The 13,430-nt window shown below is 45.9% G+C and overlaps 2 protein-coding genes across 4 annotated transcripts; both read right to left on the bottom strand.

The window, feature by feature from the left end:
• Window positions 1-634: 634 nt before the first annotated feature.
• LOC133899989 (uncharacterized) lies at window positions 635-4,475 on the bottom strand. Of its 3 annotated transcripts, XM_062341051.1 has the most exons (4): window positions 4,356-4,467; window positions 4,181-4,234; window positions 3,502-3,994; window positions 635-1,499 (listed from the first exon to the last, which is right to left on the bottom strand). In XM_062341051.1, the coding sequence occupies exons 3-4, from the start codon at window positions 3,846-3,848 to the stop codon at window positions 977-979; spliced, it is 870 nt and encodes a 289-aa protein (XP_062197035.1). In that variant the 5' UTR covers window positions 3,849-3,994; window positions 4,181-4,234; window positions 4,356-4,467; the 3' UTR covers window positions 635-976. The 3 variants fall into 3 exon arrangements, with proteins under 3 accessions (XP_062197035.1, XP_062197034.1, XP_062197036.1); XM_062341050.1 differs by having other exon boundaries at window positions 4,181-4,475; XM_062341052.1 differs by lacking the exon at window positions 4,181-4,234 and having other exon boundaries at window positions 4,356-4,474.
• A 1,085-nt stretch (window positions 4,476-5,560) lies between these two features.
• LOC133900439 (glycine-rich domain-containing protein 1-like) lies at window positions 5,561-11,472 on the bottom strand. Its single transcript, XM_062341586.1, is given in 8 exon segments — window positions 5,561-6,941; window positions 7,023-7,178; window positions 7,300-7,501; window positions 8,049-8,572; window positions 8,848-9,303; window positions 9,575-9,826; window positions 10,024-10,141; window positions 10,646-11,472. Coding segments are annotated over 8 exon segments (2,931 nt in total). The 5' UTR covers window positions 10,807-11,472; the 3' UTR covers window positions 5,561-5,879.
• Between the last annotated feature and the right edge of the window lie 1,958 nt (window positions 11,473-13,430).

Raw genomic sequence — 13,430 nt, 5'->3', positions numbered from 1 at the left:
CTATTTTACATGTGCATTTGTATCACATTCGTGTGTTTATCCGGTGGAAAATGGCCAAATTACTTGGTACTCAGGTCACGACCAGATTAGAACTAGAACTCATATACATCGTCATTTTGAATTTGTGTTCATCGGCTTTGACCGAACTCGATAATTCAGATAGGAAATCGGAACTTTGAACATCTGAAGTATTGCATGTAACCGGAAAAATCTGAAGTATTCCATTCCACCTCCAATGGCGACGCCACATTAGCAAATTGGATGCCTTAGACCAATGAAGAACAGATTTCTTTAAACATTAAAGAACTACGCTAACTTTGGTTATGCTATCATAAAACTGCACTTTTAGATAATATTTTAGGTACTACATTAGTGAGTTACGCAACATTGGCCTGGGATCAAGCCCTGGTCTCGCACTGGGCTGCGCTTTGCGTGGTTAATTATGCCTCAAGTAGAGAAGGGGCTGACCAACCAGAATTCGAGCGTCTAGGTTAATCTTGACCCGTCCCTAATTACGTTGCCTCCCGGTGAGGCAGAGGACATTCTACTCCCTACACCTATGTGCTTTGCTTTTGCGAAACAGAGCCAAAACTCTGAACATTCATATGACAGACGGTACAATACTAGAACAAAGTGGAAACTAATCAATCGAACTCTTTTGTCAACAAAGTGGAAACCAACGTCTTGTCATGTACAACACAAATAGCTGAGCTGAAAGAGCACTTTTGCACAGCACTCAACAAGAACTCTCCCTCTTATTCTATCCCTCATGTAATAAGCATACAAAAATCATCAACTGTTACAGCACAAGTAACTGATCAAATCCTTTGTGAATTTGTTGTAATTAATCCCAAAAATGTACACTCCCAATGCTTATGCTGAGCTGAAGCCTGAACTCTTGAACATCCCAGCATCTTCTGACCATGTACTCCTATACCAGATTCAAGAAGAGGAGGAAGAACAGCAGAGGCAGCCACTAGATCGCGCCCTCGTCACCGCCGGCGCCCCGGAGCTCCGTCGCGGCGACGTGCGTGGCGTGCGTCGTCGTCAGGTCCGGGTGCCCGTACCTGGCCGCGGCGACGGCGTAGCATCCGAGCACGTACACGAACGCGAGGAACACGTGCCCGAACAGCTGGAAGTTGGCGAGCTGCTCGGCGCGCTCCTCTGCGCCACGGTTGCGGCACTCGATGTGGCCGTCGGCGTCGCGGGCACAGCCCGTGGGGAGCATGGGCCCGTACAGCGTGAGCGCGGTCTGGTAGAACCAGAGGCCCTGCAGGGCGATGAGGACGCCGGCGCCGAGGTCGGCGGGGAAGCTGGCCGGCAGGAGCGCGCCGAGGACGGTGGCAGCGATGCAGAGGCCGATGAGGACGACGAGGAGGTAGTGGTAGTAGCCCTCCAGCCCCATGTGGGTGGTGGAGTGGAAGTAGAAGAGCAGGAACTCCGCCGTGAACGCCGTCGCCGCCACCAGGCACAGCGCACCGTCCGTCAACGGCAGGCACCTGCGGCGATCGCCATCGCGGAGAGCTTATTGAGCATACTCTGTCTCAGATGATGATCAACTGAGCGGTAACTAAAGAAAAAAATGACCTATAACAACGGATTATGTATAGAAATAAATCACTGTCACACTTATGACTTAGTTCGCCTTTGGACGGGTATGAATTCCACACAAATTCTATGTATTTTGCGTTGTTCCCTGCGAAATTCCTACGTTCCGACTGCTCAAGTTCTTTGCACTGGATTTGCCAAAAACAAAAAGTTCCTTGCCCTGAAAACTGTTGAAGGGTTCATTGTTACTTTCTCCTCCACAGGGTAATGGGGTCATGAACTCATGATTGTTGTGTCGTACTTTACAGTGAGTAGCATCAGTGACTTTTGTTAACAATGGTTGCAGGGAGTCAGGGACAAGATCACAAGATAAACCAAAATGGCAATATGATCACAGGAAAAGAAAAAAGCTAAGCAGGGATTCCACTGACAATATGATTGCAGGGGAAAATGTCAAGCAGACAATACGATTGCAGGGGAAAAGGATTGCATGCACTAAGATCAAACTGGGCCCACAGCAACCAAATGCAAAACAGAGTCAGGCTGCATTTGCTATTGCACCTAACAGTAGTGACCATCTCCCACTTTAAAGGCACTAGCTAAGTAACATACGTTACAACTAAAATATAAATATTAGGTGTGATAATATTAAACATAAATTTAAGGTATGAACATATAGATGCGCTATGGAAGTGTCGCTGAACGAGTATATCGGGAACAATGTCGCAGTGTGATTTTAGAAGTGATCTGAAAAAGAAGAAGATTATCTACTATTTTTTTTATAATTTCTTTTTTATTTTTATTAGTAAAATATGTCACATATCCATAGCCGGTGACGTGGCATAAAGGCTAGAGAACGAGAGTGTATAACAAAAGTGGATAAATTATTCAAATTTTAAGTGATTTTATTAGATGGATGAGAGTATGAAAAGAGATGATGCGGAATTCAACTATCACTCTCGTGAGAGAGATTCTTTTAAATGAACTAGATATTAAGAACGGAAAAATCAGCTACCTGTGATTCACTTTTCTCACTAAATCACTTACTCCATGTAATTTACTTAGAAAATCACTTTCACTCGTATAATTACTTTTCCTAAGTAATTATTTTACTCATAAAAATTATATCAGAGAGAGCTTTATCAAACAGGCTCTAGTAGAGACTAAAAGAAAAAACCATCGCCATGTGTTCTCTTTTTGTCCAGCTCAAGTCTGCAAGATCTAAAACAAAAATCTAAAAAAAAGTGCTAAAAAGATCTATTCACTGTTAAAAGTTCATTCATCCCAATTCAGATTCTGCACTGAGAGGCTAAGAGCGGTGAACACTGTTAAAAATCTATTGACTGTTACACAGTCAACAACTAACTACTAGTTAGTACTAACAATTCATAAATATTATCGCTTTCGCAAAGTTAGGTTGCCTATTGGCTACCTGGACTGGGATTATGTGCATTCAAAAAGGTACTCTGAAAAATCTTTTAAAAAATAAGTACTATGAAACTACTGTTGTAAGTACGAGCCAAGCTGGACCATCTTTGGTGAGCTAGACCACATGGCTTAGCCTGGACCAGCCAATCCTTGCAGGCCCCTGTGACCGTTCAAGAATCCAGATGCGGACGCCCCAATAGTCAAAAACCATCTGCCGCAAGGAAGAATCCTGCACCACCCAACTAATCCAACCAACCGTGTCGCCTTTTCCTTTCAATTCGCATGTACGACGCCCGTGGCAGTTAGCTGATCGTGTTCATCCGCAATCAAAATCCTAATCTTGTTCTAAATAAAAAGTTTTAAATTTTGTTATTCCTTAGGTTCAAATGAGGAAAAGGCGGAGTTTTTTTAGCGAAAAAATGGGATCTTGATCATGTGGATCGTGTTGGTTGTGATCCGTGAAGGGGTCTAGAAGATGAGCAAGCGAGGGAGGAGAGTGGGTCGTCGTCGATGGCGGTGGCTGACCTGGTTTTCTGGGAGAGGAGGGCGAGCGCGCCGAAGAGGAAGAACATGAGGAGCATGCCGCCGTGCTCTAGGTCGTTGAGGTGCGCCGGGTTGACCTCGCCGCCGGCGAAGATGCGGAGGTGCGTGGAGTAGAGCACCTCCACGCACATGTCCGCGAACGCGCCGCCGGCCACCACGTACAGCTCCAGCAGCCGCAGCGGCGCCGGCCCCGCCGTGACGGGGTTCCACGCGCGGACGCGGAAGTTTGACGGGTCGGCGGCGAACCGCGCCACGGACGCCCACACACGCCACAATCCCACCGCCAGGAAGAGAGTGCCCGGCAGCACGTGGCCCTTGAACGACCCCATCGACGGCGACGAGCTGGTCGGATTGCCTAGCGCGCCGGCCCTCGGATCCGCACGGGATCGACCAACCGATCACCGCCCGCGGCCGCCGCCGGCGTTGACTTGGCCGCCTCGGAGAACGCACGGTCTCCGCGTCCGCCGTTCGCCGCCTGGAGAAAAAGAAAAGAAACCGTATCACGGTCACGAGCCGCTGATTACCTGTGTTCGCGTCAAGGAGTGAAGCATAGAGGAATGCAGCGAAGAGGAGGAGATCCAACCGAAGATTTGATCGGCTCTGGCCCGGCGACTGGTCGGAGAGAGAGAGAGAGAGAGAGAGAGAGAGAGAGAGCACGAACCTCTGGAAGCGGCTCTGCAAGGGAGGAGCGTGTGGCGAGTGATCTAATTCGATTCTGACGGAATCATTGGTTTATCATGGCGACGAGAAAGGGAGGGGGAATCAGAGAAGCGTAAAGCGGAGTAGATAGAGAGGGAGAGAGATTCGTGCACGTACGTGACCTGCTCGTCGTTTACCTTTCTGGGGTGATGATGGCTGCCCGCTACCTCCTCCTCCTTTTTCTCTCGCTGTTCAGTAACACACACTCTCTCTCCCTTTCTCTGAATTGTCGTTCGCGCGTGTACAAGTACAGAGGAAGACAGAGGAGGAAGTGGAGGCGTTGGAGTTGGCGCCTGACGGGATCGATGGATGCCTGCTCTGCTGTGCTCTGGGATCTCCTCCACCTGTCGCCGCCGACTCGCTTTGTCGCTTCCTCTGCCTCGGCGCGCCTGCGCAGCAATCCTGACACGCCGAATAGCGGCAGGCGGCAGCGCTAGCCGCCAGCACCGTCCTCGCGCGGCGCGGCGCGGGACACGACGCGACGGAGGCGCGCCATGCGGAAGCGGTGTGCCGACGATCGTAGGATCATGAGCACTCAAGGACAGGGCCCCGATGGCCCGATCGAGCGCACGAGATGGATGGATCATGGGGACATGGAACCAGCGGGGCAAGTAGTGTTACTCGAACACTTAAATTATATTTGTCAAAGTCAGTACTTAAATTCGAGTCAGATTCCTCTATATAATATAACAGATTCTGAATCAGATATTCCAATCCAAATCAGATTTTTACAATTATATCCGTATCAAATAATAGTAGGGACAAGCACAACAAAATGACCAGGACTCACGTACCACGTGCCATGCCAATAAGGCATTGCCGGTTTGCCATCTGGATCAGCAGGTAACATACTACTACACGTAGCATCCATCACCGATCAACATTCAATATCACCGGATGCGATTCAATCGGATCACGCTGTTGCACTCGCACCATCCGTACTCGAGGGTGCTCAACGCCGGTTCTCATTAATTTCACTAAACGCCTTTTTCTTTCTGTATTTCCCTAAAAACATAAAAGCAGCAAAATGGTTGCACCAACACATGGTCATTTCTTTGGTACAAACACCGACACGACGATCTGAGAGAGGTGTTCGTTCCTTTTGTGGGTGATTGGTCGTCCGCATTAAGGATCATGATCTCGTGAATGCATATAATCTTAAAAAAAGTGTGTTTAGTTGTTCATATATACTGTTTCAGTCTAATTTGACACATACAAATGTACGCATACAACCTAGCTAGACGGATTAAAGCTGTTATATCCACTCATACAAGCGAGCTTATTTGTCAATATCACAAAATCACTTTCATATGAGCAATTAATCAAAATCTTAGCTCTTGCATCCGCTCATGTGATTTCAGATTCAATCAACTAAACAGAAACTCAACTCAGCTTGTTCAAACAGGTACAACGAACCAAATAATCTTCTCTTTAACACTATATCCCCTCAATATGCTTCCTCTCGGCCTACTATATGGTCATATGAGTAACAGGATAACCCTTTGTTTATTCGTTCATTCATCACTTGCTTACAATCTCAAGAGCCTACAATCCTCAACGCATGCCAATGTCACATCGTTCTCTTTGTTCTCGGGAGCTCACTTCACCTCTGACAACGGCGAGCGCCGTAGTTGGCTGAGCGGCTGAGCTGTCGCCGGCAATTAACCGCCACTCACCACCGGTTGGCTCAAGCGTCCGCCACGGCTGCTTGGATCACGCGTTGAAGAGACGGCGCCGCTGCCGCAGTCCCCGCCACAGCCTGAGCCGCAGCCGCTGGACTTGGTCTGGCCCTGGCCGCCAGCGGTGGTGCTCGCGTTGAACATGGCGCAACAGCCGCCCCCACCGCCGCAGCCGCCACCGCAGCCTCCGGACTTGACGTGGCTGGCCTTGGAGCCTTCGATGACCATGCCACCACAACCGCCTGCTCCACAGCCACCCGACTTGCCCTGGCTCTGGCCGGCCGTAGTGCTGGCGTTGAACACGGCGTCGCAGCCACCGCCACAGCCCGAGCCGCAGCCGCTCGACTTGGCCTAGCTGGTTTTTGAGCCTTCAACGACCATGGCGCCGCAGCCTGAACCTCACCCGCCGGACTTGGCCTGGCCAGCCAGGGTGCTCGCCTTGAACATGGAGCCACAGCCGCCGCCGCCTCCGCACCCTGAACCACAGCCTCTGGACTTGGCAGTGCCGCCCTTGGACCCTTCGATGACCATGGCACCACAGCCGCCGCCACAGCCTGAACCACAGCCTCTAGACTAGACATTGCCGCCCTTGGAGTCTTCAACGACCATGACACCACAGTTGCCGCCACCGCAGCCGCTGCCACAGCCAACGGCCTTGACATGCTCGACCTTGGAGGTCGCATTGACCATGGCGCCAGAGCTGCCACTGCATCCGCCGCCGCACCCATCTGACTCGGCATGCCCATTCCCGCCGCTCGTGACGACTGCACTGCAAGTGCCACAGCTAGCATGGCCAGCCTTGTCGCTTGCCATGACCGTGTCACCGCAGCACGCCGTGCCACAAGTGCCGCATTTTGCAGGAGCGGTGGCTGCGCCCGCTGCTCCAATCGTCACTGCTTCTGACACCATGGTAGTGTCAGTCCTAGACACTACATCCTTCTGAACCATGGTGCCTGCAGTGAGCCTCGCGCAGTCTTCATCGTCAGCGTCCATGTACAGGAAGGATATCGCGATCCAAGGAAGAAGAAACCAATCCTCATTCACCTGAGAAAGGAAAAAAGCATGAGTAAAGGAGATAGTAAGAAGATTTAGGTACTCTAAAAGATACTGCAACTAGAACTGTACCATGATCAACTGAGACTCGGTGTCGAGCAATGCAACAGCTTTGCCATACGGGTGTTCAGCACAGAACTTCACAGCAGTGACAACCGAAGCATCCTGGGAATGATGGTTGCAGCATCTGGGTTCGTACTCGAGCCTCTTTCCCCGGTAGAGTTTGATCTGGTTTATGCAAACAAGTGTCAGAACTTCAGTTCGATACATGATTACTCGTTAGTGGTATGGTTTACGTACGTTTGTTAGTGGTATTGCTGTGAGTTGAACTGAAGTTTTTAATACTTACCAGTTTGTTGTCACCTTTGAGTTGGAATATACAACCATCGACATCGTTGCATGGTTTGATGTCATTAGCGATTGATATGTTGGAGTCTGTCACTGTCCACTTGTTTTCCTTGAATTCTGCTAGCTGAAAATGCTTCTTTGATGACTTTGATACTCCGACCAATTCCCGGATGGAAGCCATGCCGTTTTTTGCCTTGTGCTCTCTGAGGTAGAGGTGAGTCATTACTCATTACACATTTGCCAGAAGGCTTTAGACTAGAAGTAATTGATAAACTGTTATTGTTTTCTGAATGAGTTTTATTTTTCTATACCCTTGACCTAGGATTTAACCACAGGTTAAGCACTCGGGTCCCTACCAACAAGAACACATCCTGATAATTGATATACTGTTTGGTAATCAACTCAAACAAAATCTCCAAGAACAGAAGTTCTACCTGCTGACTACTGAAATAATTTATTTTAGATTTGGTTTGAAGGAACAGTTAAAGATTGTGCTACATAAGCTGAACATCAGCTCCTACTGCAAATACCAGTTTACAACTTTACATACTTAACATTAATTGAAAATTGAAATGAATAGACGGCAATTCCACGAAAAAGTTTCAACAGGGGGGAAATTAACACTACTATGTGGTAGTAGTGTAGTACTAATCAGCATCAAATGCATTTCTTGACTAAAGGTACTGTTCTCCCATCTCTTAGTACTGATAGAGAAAAGAATACATTTGTTTAATGAGGCAAGAGAAGTACCTTATCTGAAGCCGGATAAGCTCGGTGCCGTAATGATACATGAAACGGATCCAGCTGCCCATTTTTTGATCCTTGATGGAAGTTGGCAACAGACATGTCTTCAGAGAGAAAGGCTCCCTCCTGATCATGCTAAGCACCTGCTGAGCCCTACTTGGGACAGTAGCAGAAGCGGCAACACGAAGACTAATGGGAGGGGAAGCGGCACGCCCACCATGAGCTTTCAGTTCAAACCACCTCTCGAAGGAGAGCTTTGAGTCAGGACCTGCCAATTCCTGCAGAGGTATAGAAACCTTCCCTATTGGTTCTGATTTCTTGGCCTGATCAACAACTAGTGTCAGAACGAGTTCTCCGGTAGGTTCACATTGAAAACCAGCTCCGATATTCTTCCCTGTATTTGCTGAAATATCCAACCTGCCGCCGTCACTGATGAACTTATCTCGTTGATTCTTGGTGAACCATACATGCACAGTTTCCTTTGGGATTGTAGATGGCAAATTCTTGATGTCCACAATTTGTAAATATAACTGCAAAAGAGGGTAATGTCAAGTCCAAAAAAATAGTAGAAGCGTATTGGCAGAAGAATGGCTTACTTCATTTTAAAGAAAATAAAGAAAAGCGAATTGTTTACTTCAGATATTATAAAATCACCATACCAATTACATTTAAAAAACAACCGTTACTAGTAATTACTAATTAGTAGTATAGCATGACATTTTGAATTATAATGTCAGATGACCTTTCGAGCTACGATTATCATACTTCTCCAGCTATTACTTCAAGAAGAGAGTATCATACGTACCTCTACAACTGTTGCTTCAAGAACATTTAGATGCTTCTCAGCTTTGCAGATGTCAAACCCATTACCAGCCTCACTACTAAATATCTGAGGTGTGGATGCCACAGGAGATGGCGAGTTGCCACGGTACATAGCGCCAACCTTCCAGTACCTGACACCAAAGGTACTCTCAAACTGTTCAGTAGTCTCCGTAAATCCAACATCAAGCTTCTTTCCTTCAGATCGATCAGCGTCGGTGTCATCATGCTCCAGAACTCTTCCAAGAAGCTTCAACATGTCATTGCAGTAGGTAACAGGATGCAGCTGGTGAGTGTGCCACATGAGATCCACATCGTAGGTTGGTACACGGAAGCGCTGCATTCCTTTCTCTTGATTCATCTTGATCAGATACAAAAACCCCTTGTATCGAGCTAACGCTTCTTCAAGAAAACGCTGATCATGCATGGTTGCTGTTCCAACCTGCCAGAAAGAAGTAAAGTTTCAGATTTCCTGTACAAATCATTTTGCTAAATGTATGGATCACGAAAGAAATTTTTCAATAATTATCACCTGCACTCACTGGGTCAATTAAATGAGGCAAACAATCTCTAGTATGTTGTCCAAAAATAAATGTTGTTTCAGTTATATGAAGTTTACATTTAAATAGCAAACTTTACGATTTATGGTTTAACCAGGAACACTGTATCACAGAGGTACATAAACAGATGCTGAATCAAAATTGTGTAAATACCTGATAATAGAAAGAAGATTGTCTCTTTACAGCTGAGACCAGATCATAGGAAATGCTCTCTGCAGATCCAGGGTTCACATCAATGGCAATGTCAGCAGAACTTATGTACTCCAATTCGAAGGGCTCCTCAGGATACAACTCTGTCCAAACTTTCTCCGACTGAAGCGTCGATTTCGTTCGGGTGGACGACTCAACACAGTCATTGTTCAGTATTCTACCATAAATTTTCTTGCAGTCTCGTATGTACTGAGTCTGAAAGATGTGGAATTGGATAATTACTTATCTTAGTCGTTTAAGATGCTTGCATTTAAACATTTCCTAATACAGTCATCATCTTATATATAAGAAGAAAATGCAGGTAGCTGTCTATTGTGGTGTTCAGATCATTCCATCCGATGTGATGGGTAACATCCTGAATTACGGATGATCATTGTGGTAAAGATGCGTACCGGGTTAAGCCGATGGCAGTGCCATATCCACTCACAATCAAGGGGGACAACCAAAGACCCATCTACAACAGCAGCCTGAGTGTGCTTGGCAAGAAGGGGAAGCCAGCATGCTTTGTACCTAGCATAGCACAAAACCAAAAAGAAAAAAAGTCAACGGACATACAACTCAGGAAAAGTCTCCAGGTAATGCCAAATCATCAGATTACAAGTAATTTACAGTTATGTACGTGTTCATGATTCCGTAACGAAATTAGGAGCGAAAACTCCAGTTCAAAAAACAAGAAGTAATTTACAGTTGGCTTCATCTAAATTCTAATCCCATACTGAATTTTAACCGTGTACTCAACTGATACCAAGGCAAACTGGCAGTTTCCACATACGAATTTACGTCAAAAAAAATCTCCAGAAGGATATTTTACATCAAGATTCAAGTTGCAGGATTATCCGTTATCCACCCCTATGATAATCTAGAGAGTAAGGATTAATCATTCAGCTAGCTCCAACAAAGATGAACAGAGGACGACCAACCATGACGCAATCACGAAACGTCCCTTGCGTTCTCGAAGAGCTAAAGCCAAGGAGAAGGAAGAAAAAGAGAAGTTTTTTTGCGCATCATCCGTACCTGTGTGTGGCCCGGTCGAGCAGCGGGCCTTCGTAGAGCCACCGGCGGCGGTCCACCGCCGCCAGGAACTCCAGCTGCTGCAGCGCCGCCGGGACGAGGTCCGCGCCTACCGCGACGCCCCACTGCGCCGCCGCCCACTGCGCCGCCTGCTCTCCGTCCATCTCCTCCTCCCTCCGGCCCGCCCACCTGCGAATAGATTACAGGTCAACGATTATCGGAGTCCTCCCAGAGCACGATCGCCGGTGTCTCCCTTGTGGGATTTTGCCGTTTGACTATCGGATTGACTTCGGGTTTCACGCTGCGCGGGGTGGAATACGATTCTGACTGAAAGATCGGACTTTTATTTCGGCCAGTACTGCAAAGATTGGATCTTTATTTCAGGTACCCAAATTCCACTAGATTTTTCTTTCTCGAATTTCTCCTCTTGAAACAACAAATTGGGGCCCAAGATCGTCACAGAAACAGCATCAACATGTAATTAGTCACAGAGACTCTCTAAAGGAACAAACATTACAGGAAAGCATGTCCAGTCCCCTATTTATACAGGCAGGCTCGGCCTAGGAGCGTTTGATAATGCTAGTACCGCTGCTTGCCTGGAAAAGGGAAAGAAACTGCAGCATGGAAAAAGAGCTTGACAGGCCATCTAGAACAAGGAATTGGCCAATTGCCACACTCAACCCTACTCATAATCTCGACCACTTTTCCTTGATTTTATTACACCGTCTAACACAAAACTGGTACTTTCATGTGTTAGCTTGTGCGAATAGAATTTCTCTGCTTGGACATAAGAACTGTACTAACTGGCAAGAGTGGAGAACTTAGAGGTGAGTAGTACTAACATTGGCTCATTTTGTGGCTCACTTGGTAGTATCTCATCAAGGCACCACTTTCTAAAGAATCATATCAAGCATGGGAAAATATAAAAAGAGTAGGAAATAATTACTCTTGTCCAGAGATCATAGAGGTGGTTGAGCAGGGATGAGTATCTTCTTACTTCACCGCTCGTCACTGACGTGTGGAATTAAATCCATATATCAGTGACGAAGTCATGATGACGTTAAAGTCAGAGGATCTCGATTCGTTGTGCAGTTACAGTTGCTGTTATGTTTGCTAGTATGTTATATGCTAATCACATGGAAGAGCAGTGTACTTAGACAACCATATTCAGTCGAACAAGAGGTCAGGCTGAGTAAGGGGCATATTTGACAGAGTTTCAGTTATAAGAATTTTTAAGGTCGGTTATTTCTAGTTTTAAAAATTTATGTTGTTGAAACTATTGGTACACCGAGAATATTTATGTGAGCTATTTTATTTCTATTTTAGTCTAAAAATTGAGACTAAAATAATTTAATCTTAACTTACAAACATAAGATTTGATGTAAAGATGAAAACTTAGAGCTCTACCAAACAGATCCAAATTCATCTAGTTATATTTCTGCCGATGCTGCATCATCAAATAATCATATTTTCCACTTAAAGAAAAAATCCCTCTATTGTTTATGAATCATGATGACTTTCTGCCATTTAAAAACTCCCGAGCGAATGAATACATATTAGTTGGATAAGATTATCTCCGTAGATACTTTAAAAATATATTCTCTATAAAACTATTATAATATTTCTTAATATTATTATAATATCCTATATTTTTTTATCTCGAGCGGCTACCTTAATTTTTAATTTACATTATTTTCCTCTTTCTTTAAAACCCATAATCAACCTTTTTAAACAATATTGTGGATGCTATTTCCTGTAGCAGCAGATGACTATCCTGCTGGAGATGGATGCGGGACGTGGCTTGGTGATGCGGTCTGATTTTGCAGATACCGCTAGAGTGCCTAGGCCAGCTCCAGCAGAGCCCTCAAAAGCGATCGGCTTCCCTGTTCTGTACTGTGGCGTCTGGATTTGATGCTTCCGTATCACTGTACGCCATTTCAGCGGAGCCTTTTTTCACCGCTACAGGGATACGGGCGTAGCTTTTTTGCGGGACCAGCGCAGCTAATTTGCGGGAGCTCGACAACTACCGTATCACTATTTACAGAGTATGCATGTAAGTTTGAGTAGAGAAAAAGAGTAACGTAAGATAGAAAATAAGTAGCTATTGGAGATGAAAATATAGAAAATATTATAATAGTATTAAGCTGCTATAATAATATTATAGAAGATAAAATTTTAAGTATCCGTTAAAGATAATTTAAGTATTTTTGTCTTTAACGTAATGCATTTCAGTGATGATGCAGTCATGCAGTACGGTCGTACAAGCGATGGAGCTGCAAATATGCGTGTAGTACAGAGCCGAGAGACTTCGGATCTTACAACGGCAGATAGCGAACCAGAGAAGCATTTTTTTTTTGACTCTTTATTACTGAATACAGCTGTAGTATCTGAACATGAACGCGCACACTCATCCCCACACACGCACTCACTCCACACACACCTAACGCACGCACATGCTAGCCCTACAACTACACATAGCTCGAAGAAAACGTCCATCCAAAGATCACCAGAACCCACCGAGAATCTCGTAGACGACGAGCACGTCATGATCCTTTCTGTAGCGTCACGTTGGAGAAGCTGGAGAAATCCGAAATAAATCGAAACCCCGCGCATCACCCGGACTTGAAGCCCGAGTGGGTTCGGCTCAAAGCTCGAGTCGGCACGTTCGCAACTAGAGAAGCAATTGACCAGCCAACAAGTCATGACACATGATCTTCGTCTTTTGCACGACACGCAGATGATCGTAAATTTGTCGCGTAAAGTATCTGTTGAGCAAGATCATAACATG

This window comes from Phragmites australis, chromosome 19, assembly GCF_958298935.1.
Source record: "Phragmites australis chromosome 19, lpPhrAust1.1, whole genome shotgun sequence".
NCBI lineage: Eukaryota > Viridiplantae > Streptophyta > Magnoliopsida > Poales > Poaceae > Phragmites > Phragmites australis.
The sequence above is the reverse complement of the archived record's forward strand: the minus strand, read 5'-3'. Positions and strand labels throughout refer to the sequence as shown.

Coding starts and splice junctions, on each gene's coding strand:
- LOC133899989 (XM_062341050.1), bottom strand. CDS start 3,848: ATGGGGTCGTTCAAGGGCCACGTGCTGCCGGGCACTCTCTTCCTGGCG. Junction 1,500..3,501: donor CTCCTCTCCCAGAAAACCAG/GTCAGCCACCGC, acceptor CGATCGCCGCAG/GTGCCTGCCGTTGACGGACG.